General features: G+C 39.3%; 1 protein-coding gene across 1 annotated transcript in view; it reads right to left on the bottom strand.

The window, feature by feature from the left end:
- Nucleotides 1-12,449, bottom strand: part of AGBL4 (AGBL carboxypeptidase 4) — a 1,392,624-nt gene that overhangs the window by 615,726 nt on the left and 764,449 nt on the right. Inside the window, exon 6 of the mRNA XM_005284894.5 lies at nucleotides 9,982-10,021. Coding sequence (XP_005284951.2) covers nucleotides 9,982-10,021 — 40 coding nt within the window. The remainder of the gene's footprint in view (nucleotides 1-9,981; nucleotides 10,022-12,449) is intronic.

Genomic DNA, 12,449 nt, shown 5'->3' on the forward strand with positions numbered 1-12,449 from the left:
CCTCCAGTGCCCTTCTCTGACTGCTTGTTTCAGCACCAAATGTTCTGAGTGCCAAAGATGAACTCACTGGTGATTTGATCTTTTCAGGAACCAAATCTGATAAAATACAAATTCTTTGCACAGTGATAGCCCCCACTCCCACTGGGAAACTTTAAAACCCTTTTGCCAGTCTCTAACAGTTAGTGTTTGTCTTCTTCCCTGCTATATCTTTGGGGAGGTCAGCTTGGCTGGGGATTGAGAGGAGATGGTTTTGCAGAAATAAAAAAATTAATTAACTAGTTTTGAAATTTTCCTTCTATGTTGTCTATTATTGCTTGTGTTGTCCATTTAAATGGTAAACTCTCCAGGATAAGGATGGTGTCATAGTATGCACTTGTACACCGCCTAGCACAATACCCCCTCCCTCCGGCAGTGGAATGGGACCTCTGGGTGCTATTGTAATATAAAAATTATATAATAATCCTATCTTCTCTGTGTTTGTCTTTTGGTTCGTAAGCTATTTGAAGCAGGGACTCTCATTTTCACTGACTCTTGTTCAGATCAGATGACAGATAAGAATTATAAAAGAACCCCACACTTCTAAGTGACCGAGATTGTGTTCCCATGGAAATGCCCTTACTAATTAAAAAATAAACAACCGGGGACAGAGCTTTCCATTCGCCTTTACAATATATATATATAACCAAGAAGGGTTTCTACAAAGATTGTTTTCCATGAGATATCAACCTGTTCATAAAGAAAAGGAGCTCAATATGACTCACCAAAAATTACTGTGTGAAAACATATTCAATATAAAAAGCTTTGTCACCTGGGATACTTGTTACTTCTAAGAGCTCTGATCAAAGATAAAAGCCAAGACAACTTCTTGTAATCAATTATGCACTGCTAATCCATGGTGTATGTGTAATTGATAAAAATAAAATGATGTATGTAACATGGATTTACACGCAGAAATGAAATATGGACATGGGTGTAATGCTAAACATTGGACTGATATCCTAAATATACAGTAATCCCTTGACTTAGACAGTCCCTGGCTATGCATTAGCTCCTTGGTACAATTACAGCACCCCTCAGTCTGTTCTAACTTTTGCCTGGGGAGTAACCTGGCACACAACTGGCCAAGGATCATGACATGCTTACGGTTGTGCTATGGACTCCTTGGCTGCAGCTAATGAACTGGCCAGGGTTTCATTTTTTCATGTGCAGAAACCACTGGGGAGTATTTACCAATGAACTAACTAAATAAAAAACCTTTTCCACAATGTTCACTGCACACACACACAAACCCCCCTCATAACCTACAAATCTGACTTGTCTTAAAGGAGAGACTAAAAGAGGCACCCTAAGTTTACACATTCTCCATGCAGAGCTGATGTTTAACCCAATTTTTTCCATCTGAGGTTCTCTTGTATGTACCAAGAAAACAAGTTCTGAAGATCATTATACACTAGCCACCAAATTCATGAGAGAAGGGCAAGATTCCGATTCCTGGCATAGGTGAAACAAAAACAAATCAAGTATCAAACTTTCAGATCTCTCTGTCTTTGTTCACATTTTTTGGGGACAATGAAATCAAGCACCACATACCACAATATTGTTCCCTTTGTCACCTGGTTGTCTCTGAAATATGCAACTTTAATATATTTCTAACACAAGAATTAATTTCCTTATTGTTCTAGATTACATCCTTTGGCCACAGGTCCTATACATTTTGCTTAGATGAGTCCCAAAGAGTTCGCAGCACCATAATGAACAGATCAATTATTGTTCAGAAAAGAAGATACTGTCTCTTTAAAGGTTATTTGAAGGTTGATTGCTATCTTATTGCTTATCTCCAGAAAATCTATTCAGCCTTATGAATGAATTTGACCTTTTTATAGTTACTGGGGAAAAATAACAGAACAAAAGTTAATTTAGAACTCCATAATACAACACTTTTTCCCAGAGAAATGAAAGGGCATTCAAATCGATACCTGCACAATAACAGTCTGATGAATGTTTGCACCCAATTTTCTCATTTTGCTAACTTGAGATTGGGAATTTTGAATAGTTTTCAGAGACCATATTCTTTATGTGCTGTGAAGTATGTGGTATTGTGTCCAAACAATGCTAGAGGATAATCATTATAGGAGTATCAGTGGGCCTGAAAAGGTCAGTTAGTTAGAAATGTCAGCTTTCAATGCAACTGTACTGGACCTTCGTACACAAGGATCCAATTAAAGGGACATGCCAAGGTGCATGGAAACATCACGGTGACCCAGAATAATAATAAGGCATTGTGAAAAAGCTTGATGTTTTTCTTCAAAAATAATGGAGTTAGCCTTCAAAATGCCCTCTCTGTGGTCTTATTTAATCTTGTTGAAACACCACTTATCCTATAGATATACAAAAGAGTCAGGTTTCTTATGCAAGAAATAAAACCAACAACAAAAACAGATTTACCAAAGCTAAATATTTAGCAAACAAACAAACACAAAAAAATCTAATTTTGTTATTTAATCTAAAATTATCTGTCATTTCAATTGGAAACAAGATTTTACATGTTGGTAATTTGGGGTTTATATAGATATATATGTATATCAATAGATACACAGGAAAGTGATTATAAGGGTAAATTCACCTCTCTCAGAACAAGGCCAAAGTGAGTGGGTTGTTGTGTGCGGGACGGAGATGATGGAAAGTGACCCCAACCCACAGGCAGAATGTGACACTTCTGCAGCCACCAAGCCAGCATGTAGGTATGGATATGGGTTGGGTGAGGGTTAGGGGTTATGAAGCCCCTGAGCCTCATAAGTATGTATGGCTAGAATGTGGGTATGCAGCAATGTCACTCTTCTTTGCTACACCTTTGTCTTTTGTAAATGAGAAATTCTTACTTTTGAGCATATATTCCATCCCTAATCCTCATTGTATAAAAAGCCACGGTGCCTGATTGGCTCTTGGAGAGCCAGAACCCTGCTGCTGGGAAGGGGCAGGGAGGAAGCCAATGTTTCCTTATCACTTTTTGCTATCACAACATGTCTCTAAAACTCCATTAAGATTAGAACAAACTCCTTCCTAATTCTTTAGCACTCAGATGTGATTGATCATTTTGTAACTGGCTGCTGGCTGAGGCTCCAATTTCTTTATTTGATGTGTAAGCGATATCAATTTATTTAGAGTAATATCAAACCGAACCTTTGGAGTCTGTTCTCCCATTTGCCCTTAACATTTTCAGGATCCATTTTAAACCTTTGTGGGAGCAAAGGTGATTAAACTAGGGTGACCAGATAGCACGTGTGAAAAATCGGGACGGGGGTGGGGGGGTAATAGGAGCCTATATAAGAAAAAGCCCCATATATCAGGACTGTCCCTATAAAATCGGGACATCTGGTCACCCTAGATTAAACCCATAACATCTTAGAAATGTAACACGAGGAATAGCTTAGCTCCCAGACCTCACTGAGTGTTCCTTTTAGATGAATCAGTTATTATTAGAAAGACTGAAAGGGTTTTTTCCCCCCTAAAACGAAACAGCATATGAAGCTTTCACCAACACAAACATGAACCATAATTATATTAGGCTGCTTGAAAACTCAGCCAGTATCCCTTGACATGTACTTTGATCAAAATCAATGTTGTATTAATTAGCATGGACTATCAAGAATAGTTAGTGCATGAGTTTTAACAGTGAACAACGTTCTGTCACATTTTATTACCCTGTATCATTTTTACTAATAGGTGTATTATAGCTTCATGACTTCATATTATTTTCATGCTTCAGTTAGAAAGAAGTAGATTGTCAGAATATTCAGGAAGGTAATGGAAATGTCTTGCAGGGGGCGTTCAGTAGTTGAGCTTATTCTTAAGTAACTTTCAAAAGCATATTTTAAAGCTTTTCTTCTCTTCATCTAATTTTACTAGGGAGTCTCATAAGCAATGGTGTGTGGAAATGCAACACTTAATCAGCTAAAAAGTACAGTAAATCCCACATATCACTTTGTTCATGGAAGGAAAGTAGAAATATATTTTTCTCACCAAAGGAAATTAATTAGGCAACAGTCCTATATCTATGATTTAAAGTGGTAAAATATGTATGGAGGAAACTAAAGCCACCTCACAAGAATTCAGTGTATCACAAATTAATGAAATTGAGACATTTTTAAAGCATAGCACAGGAGATATTACAGGGGAAGGAATATTTTAAATGATAGGGTTTAGCTCCATAAAGTTCAGTCTGGTAAATATTTTTTAAAATCAAGCCTTCTTTCTTTCCTACAAGTACAATACTTTATTAGTAAGGACATGCTCAGAAACCACTACAGTTTTAGGATCAAATCCCATAGCCCTTAACTAAGAATTTATATATTTTTTTACTCTGGTATAGGGTGCAAACTCCTAAAGTGCTCTGTGAAAAATCTAAGTAAATCATGGCTAATGAACTAAGGATTTAGCTCTTATTTTATTTTTCTCTTAAAATGGAAATGAAAGAGACTTAAAACATTCTATATTCGATGTTGCAGACAAGCTGGGCACTGGGGGACATTCAATTACCCCATGTTTTCTAAATGTATTCAATTTACTGCTGCCAAATGGAGTGAGTTTTATATACATCTGGGAAACGCACACCTCCAGTGCTGATGAATGTCTCCTGACAGTGCACTGATTTCAAGAAAAGTTTATTTTAAATTTGCAATAGAGAGGGTGGTAGGAAAGGATCAAGCCCCGAAGAAGGCTGAATCAAAGAGAATTTCAAAGGAGTATTTGTGATGGAGGTTCCTGGGCAATCTAACATCTTAGCCAATTTTAAAGCCAGTGGGTTCAATCACACTTCCATTTACACTATCAATAATTTAACAAAAATGCAGTGGGAGTTGAACTCACCTTCCTGAATGATACTGTAACATAGTGAGTATTCACAAAACCACAAACAGCCAGCTAGAAACGAAGGGCAGATCCTTCAGCTGGTGTAAATCATCTTATCTTCATTGTGAAGCTAAGCTAATTTATGCCAGCAGAAGCACCGGCCCTAAAGTTTGAGTCTACTAAAAATTGTTCAGGGACTGCTTCCGATGAAATTCAGAAGTAAAGCTAAGTAAATTTAAAGGAAATAAATATACGTTGGTAAAACTTCACATCCTTAAGCCCCTCCTCTCACCAAAGTTTATGTTACTTCAACTTGGACCCACTCTAGACACACACCCATTTATGAATGCTTAACTTCTTTCCCCTCCCCACTTTACATGTCATGTCTGAATTTGACTCACTGAATCGCATGGAGTTTTACAGAGTCTAAGATGGTGTAACTCACATGCCAAGGGGCAGAAGAAAGGAGTGTAGCAACATTTACTAATTTAACTTAAAAAGAAGAACAGGAGTACTTGTGGCACCTTAGAGACTAACAAATTTAATTTAACTTACTCTTTCTTTGAGCTACTCGACATATAAGGAAGTGCAACTTAAACTCCTTTAAATACTGATAAGTGAGTGTCAGTCACATCAAGGAGATCTGGCACCCAATGAAGCCTACACCACCTGTTGAACAACTTCTTCTGCTTTTCAACATCCCGTGGAACATTTCCTGAGCCATTTCCATAGGGACTTTGAAATGGGGTCCGCAGTCATATACACACATGTCTCATACAATATTTAATTTCTGTACATGTACAGTACCAATTTTTCAATCCCAACATTTCCTCCATCACTACTTTTCCAGAATACACTCAATCCATGTTAGGGACAAATGAGTATTCGTTCTGACTTACAAAGCTACTTTTAAATCAAAACTAAGGTTTTCATCACTACTAGAGCCTTCAAAAAAGACTTAGTCTTCAGAACAGTTTCTCTGTCATAGCCAGGAAAGTCACAGGAGATGGTTGGTCTGTGAAGGGCTCAGCTATATTGTTTCACCACACCTGCTTGTCCTAGTAAACAGCAGCACTATACACTTTGCTTATTGTGTGCAGGCCATCTGGAGCAATGTGAATGCAAGACAGACAATGTCTGGGCAGCACCACAATGTGGGTTCAAAATAACTTCTGATTAAGGTGATACTAACAATAAAAGATGGTCAACACTTAAGACAACACTTAAGCTCTGTTGAATCATTTTACAACAGTGACCTTTTTGAATGGTACATCTGTCATGACATAACATTAAGATTCCTGTGACAGCTCTCGAATTATTATCTGAATTTTTAGTCACTGAGGCCTTGAGAACCCATTTATAACTCAAATGCCAAGGGACAAAAGAAAGGAGTGTAGCAACAACATTTACTAATTTCACTTACTCTTTCTGCTAGTTCCAACATGAAGGAAGTGCAGTTTAAATTCCCTTAAATACTGGTAAGTGAGTATTAATGACATGATGTTATCTTGCAACCATGCCCATTAATAGCCTTCTCTACTCTAGGATAACTATCCGTTGTTGACATTTGTTGCCACCAGTGGGTGCAGTTGATCCAACTCTGAATATGGTTTGATTACAAGTGCAGACCAGAATGAAAGTGTTCAGTATCATTTCAAAATATGCTCACTGCCAGGAGGCACCATTCCCCAAGTGGGAATGCACAGAGGGTCTTGAAGAAAAAATACAGTTACAGCCAGCAGGGTTCTTCAACACCTCAGTGACTAAAAACTCAGATAACAGGGGTGTGTGTGTGTGTGTGAGAAAGAGAGAGAGAGAGAGAGAGAGAGAGAATGTTACCTCATGTTGTATGCAGTGTTGTTGTAGCCATGTCGGTCCCAGGATATTAGAAGGATATGGCAGCTGAGGTAAGACCTTTTACTGGACCAATTTCTGTTGGTGAGAGACACAAACTTTCCAGAGAACGCGTCTTCAGATCTGAGAAATGTACTCAGGATGTCACAGCTAAATACAAGGTGGAACAGATTACAGAGCGATCACTCTATATCTGACCTCTCAGTCCTCATCCTCAAAGGAAACCTGCACAACACTTCCAAAAGATGAGCCATAATTCATAACTTTGCTAGTTACTAAGAATCGTGGACTGAATAGAGATACTTGATTTATGACTTATTACAACAATCTATAACCCAATTAAGTTGTCCCCCCCACCCCCAGCTTTTTTTCTCCCTTTCCCCCCTATGGCTGGAGAGGTGTTAATGGGCTACTTCACCTTGAATGATTCCTTGAAATATGTGTTAACTACTGATACTAAACAATCTGTTCCACCCTGTATTTAGCTATGACATTCTGAGTACATTTCGACTTGAAGAACAGCTCTCTGTAGCTCAAAAGCTTCTCTCTCACCAACAGAAGTTGGTCCAATAAAAGATATTACCTCACCTACCCTGTCTCTCTAATGTTATCTTATGACAGGTGTGCAGTTTACAAAGGCCACCAGGGTTTCTGAAATGGTACTGAATTCACTTTGTTCTGCTTTATACTTGTAGTTAGACCATGCCAGAAATGCACCACTGCTGACTGATATTGTCAAGCTATAGGGGATTTTCCTACTGTAGACAAGACTAGCTGAGTGACATCCACTGTACAGGAGGCTGCCTGCCTCTACACAGGATGGAAAACTTAAAGAATTTCCAGAGAAATGACAGTTGAAAACAAACTGTTCAGCCCTTAATTCAGATCATCCAAAGTACTCAGTCATAAGGTGTATCATGTCTCTGTAAAAACAGTCCATTGCTAACAAATCATAAAGACAGTCCTCCAAAATGAAAATATTAAAAAGTAACAATATCTAAAGATAAATAATTCCCAAGGCTAAGATTTTGAAACCTGTATGACCTGAAGTCAGACTCCTAAATCTATATTTAGGTTGGGATTTTTCAAAGCATCCTAAAAAGAGCTGAATGCCTAACTCCCTTAAACTCTTTAGAAAATCCAAATTTTAGACTCCTAAATAAGTTTGGCCTGAGGATGCTCAGCCCTTTTGATAATGAGTTCAAACTTATTTAGCAGCCAAACTCTAGGCTACATGTATCTTGGCCCAATTTTTTTTAATACTTTATCAAATCAATGATTATGGATTTCTGGCTATCAACACACAAAAATACAAAAAATGCACATCTTGAAAAATGTCTGGTAAGGAAGTCTTTTTTTTGGAACACAGCATGTCTACCTACATAATCAGTGGAAACTCTTAGGGCACGTCTTCACTACCCGCCGAATCGGCGGGTAGCAATCGATCTATTGGGGATCGACTTATCGCGTCTAGTGAAGACATGATAAAATCGATCCCCGATGGCTCTGCCGTCGACTCCGGAAATCCACCGCGGCAAGAGACGGAAGCGGAGTCAACGGCGGCGTGGCAGCGGTCGACTCGCCGCCGTCCTCACAGCCAGGTAAGTTGACCTAAAATACGCAACTTCAGCTACTCTATTCACGTAGGTGAAGTTGCGTATCTTAGGGCGCCCCGCCCCCCCCCGTAGTGTAGACCTAGCCTTAGTATGTGCCTATGCTGATCCTTCTAACTAATTGCTACGTTGCTGTGCAAAACTGAAAGATCTGAAGTGCTACATACTTACTGTAATCACATCTATGCACAAACTCAACTTAATCAACTCTTTTATTGCTCCAGTGAACATTGCATCAGTCATCACAGTAAAGAAGGTATCATAAATACAAGTTAAACAAATGTCTCTCCCTTAAGTGATTTTTCCCCCCAACCCTCCTTTTCTCCTATAAAAAAAGGCTGTGGACTTCTGTAACTTTATCCAAGATCTGAGTGTTTATTCTGATTATGACCTTCAGGGATTTTTTTTTCTTTTCTTTTTTTCTTTAGAAACAGGGGACATTGAAGATACAAAATACGGAAAAATGTGTCATATTTGCCCTTGAATTTGTAGTCAGAGTGGTGACAATGGCTCTTTCTCACTGTATTGTTGCTTTTATCAGCAAGTGCCCTAAGCATATATTAACATAATTGCAAACTGTATGAAAAATGAACATGCAAAAATGTGATGCAATTGCCAGTAGCCTCAAACATCTGTCCCAACAAAGTGTTTCTTCTCCTTTTTTTAATGATTACTATTTGAACAAGGTTAGTGAAGGAGAAGTCATGTCACAGATATCTACATTTACAATGTTGGAACAATTATTGATGCAAAATTGTTATCCAAGCAAAATGTGTTGCGTTTTGCCCACTGTCCCATAACACCTGCTCACTTTGCTAACACATTCCCCGTTAAAGCCAGACAAAAAGATAAAGATGCATTTAGAGCTGAGGGACAGAAAAATACTGGTTACCAAAGCTAGGACCAACTCTCTGTGGTGTTTCTCTGTTGCTGGTGGACAGTAGACCTCTAAGAGAGCTAATGAAAAGAAATTGAGCAGTCTTACTGAAGAAACTGAACAAGAGCTTAGATCAAAGAGAAATCTCATTCATCTGGCCTGCATTTCAATCCCAACAGTGATACCTTTGAAAAACACCATGCCAGAGATATGAAACTTCTTTCATGACTAGTGACCAGAAATTCAACCTATAACACATTTGGGGGATTTTCCTTTGCAGACACATAACAAAAGTCATTATTGAGAAGACTGTTTCGAAAGTGTTTTATTTTTACCTAGATATTTCTGAACTCATTTACTTTAAGGTTCTTCAGAATTAACCTGCATATTCTCCCTCCAACAGTGCACGCTGAAAGCCACTGACTCTTTACACGCCTGAAATGTATTTAGTATTGAAGAGAGAAAAACTTACATTTCTGTGATACTTAAACATACATTGTGAATTCTAGGGCATCTACCCTGCAGACATACCACTAACTGTAACCCCAGGAGGCTTAAAAAAATATCAGCACTCAAATTCATAGAGTAAAGGTCTGAAGAGGCAGCTCTGTGAACGGATAACTACCCGGGGCTTTGCCAAGCACAATATAGCTGTCACTTGTTATTATGTTAAAGATTTTCTGGGGAACAGTGTTTTTCATTTTGCATGCCAGAGACAGGGGAAAAAAACACATTTAGACAACCGTCTCTTTAAGAAAAGATAAAAGCCGAGCCTCGTAGCTTACTCACCAGGGTTGGTTATAGTCAGCAGGTCAAGTTGCCGTTCTTGCTGAAAAGCAAATTAGAAAAGGAATTGTTAAAGGGGGACTAATTTCAGTGGGTCATCTTAGACATGCAAAGAAAGTGTTCTGACATTTACACTGGAATAAATTACAAGTTACACAGCTCAGAGCAACTATTTTGGATGGGAGCCATATGTACCTTCCGACAAAGGAAAGAAATCTAGTCAGTCCCTTCAGGGCAGGTTTATTTACATTTCTGAATTGGGTTTTTGGATAAAAGTGCAAATGTGTGTGTCCATGTGTATTTTTAACTAGCTGCTTCAAATGTAAGGGATCGTTGACTTCTTAGAAAAGGAGGAAGGCACTAAGGTGCTACTCTACGATTCTCTTCTTGATTAAGTCACTGCCTCAGTTTGGACTCGGGAAAACAAATAATTATATTCCCTTGGGAGGAGATTTTTCAAAGACACCTAAAGGGGTATGAATGACTAATTCACATTCATTTTAATGGGACTTTGGCACTCACACCACCTTATCTGGCTTTGAATATCCGAGTCTCAGTTTCTATATTTGTAAAGTGGGCATGACTGTTTTTTTGATAGGCGTGTTGAGCTTTAGTTGTTTGAACACTGCTCTGGGAGCCTTGGATGAATGGTGAAATGAAAGTGTAAAATAATATTGTTAGTAGTATAATAAACTAGAAATTGATGAAAGGAAATACTTTTTCACATAGTGAACTATTAGCCAGTGGACTTCATTGTCTTAATATTTCACTGAGTCCAAAAGCTTAGCAGTATTCAAAACAAGATTAGACATTTATATGGATAACAAGACTACCTTTTGATACGGTCTCCCACAGTATTCTTGCCGGTAAGTTAAAGAACTATGGACTGGATGAATGGACTATAAGGGGGATAGAGAGCTGGCTAGATCGTTGGGCTCAATGGGTAGTTATCAATGGCTCCATGTCTAGTTGGCAGCTGGTATCAAGCAGAGTGCCCCAAGGGTCAGTCCTGGGGCCGGTTTTGTTCAATATCTTCATTAATGATCTGGAGGATGGCGTGGATTGCACCCTCAGCAAGTTTGCAGATGACACTAAACTGGGAGGAGTGGTAGGTATGCAGGAGGGTAGGGATAGGATATAGAGGGACCTAGATAAATTAGAGGATTGGTCCAAAAGAAATCTGATGAGGTTCAACAAGGACAAGTGTAGAGTCCTGCACTTAGAAAGGAAGAATCCCATGCACTGCTACAAACTAGGGACCGAGTAGCTAGGAAGCAGTTCTTCAGAAAAGGACCTAGGGGTTACAGTGGATGAGAAGCTGGATATGAGTCAACAGTGTGCCCTTGTTTCCAAGAAGGCTAACGGCATTTTGGGCTGTATAAGTAGGAGCATTGCCAGCAGATCGACGTACGTGATCATTCTCCTCTATTTGGCATTGGTGAGGCCTCATCTGGAGTACTGTGTCCAGTTTTGGTCCCCACACTACAAGAAGGATGTGGAAAAATTGGAAAGAGTCCAGCAGAGGGCAACAAAAATGATTAGGGGGCTGGAGCACATGACTTATGAGGAGAGGCTGAGGGAACTGGGATTATTTAGTCTGCAGAAGAGAAGACTGAGGGGGGATTTGATAGCTGCTTTTGACTACCTAAAAGGGGGTTCCAAAGAGGATGGATCTAGACTGTTCTCAGTGGTACCAGATGATAGAACAAGGAGTAATGTTCTCAAGTTACAGTGGGGGAGGTTTAGGTTGGATATTAGGAAAAACTTTTTCACTAGGAGGGTGGTGAAGCACTGAAATGGGTTACCTAGGGAGGTGATGGAATCTCCTTCCTTAGAGGTTTTTAAGGTCAGGCTCGACAAAGCCCTGGCTGGGATGATTTAGTTGAGGATTGGTCCTGCTTTGAGCAGGGGGTTGAACTAGATGACCTCCTGAGGTCCCTTCCAACCCTGATATTCTATGATTCTATGATTCTACCCTGAGTTAACGGTAAATATTAGAAAAAGAAACAAGGCTTTTGGCAGAGATATAAGCTGTCATGATTCGAGGCATAAACCAACCTCTAACTAGTGAGGTTTAGGAATAATCTATCCCTGGAGGCAGATTATCCCTTCACTGCTTATGACGGGTTTCTCTGTCTGCCTCTGAAACAGGTGGTAGTGGCAGTGACAGGATACTAGCCTGGATAGACCACCAGTGCGATCTATTATGGAAATTCCTATGTTCCTATGATATTATCCTTTTCAGCTTCTGCATAACCTAAGTTTCTACTGCATAGGGCTTTCCACCTCCATGGTGGCTAGGCAAGTTTACACTTTCCTTCTCACAAGTGGATTTTATTATTGTCTATTTCAGGGGTAGGCAACCTATGGCACACGTGCCAAAGGCGGCACGCGAGCTGATTTTCAGTGGCACTCACATTGCACGGGTCCTGGCCATCAGTCCAGGGGACTCTGCATTTTAATTTCATTTT

The sequence above is a fragment of the Chrysemys picta genome, chromosome 8 (genome assembly GCF_011386835.1).
Source record: "Chrysemys picta bellii isolate R12L10 chromosome 8, ASM1138683v2, whole genome shotgun sequence".
Lineage (NCBI taxonomy): Eukaryota > Metazoa > Chordata > Testudines > Emydidae > Chrysemys > Chrysemys picta.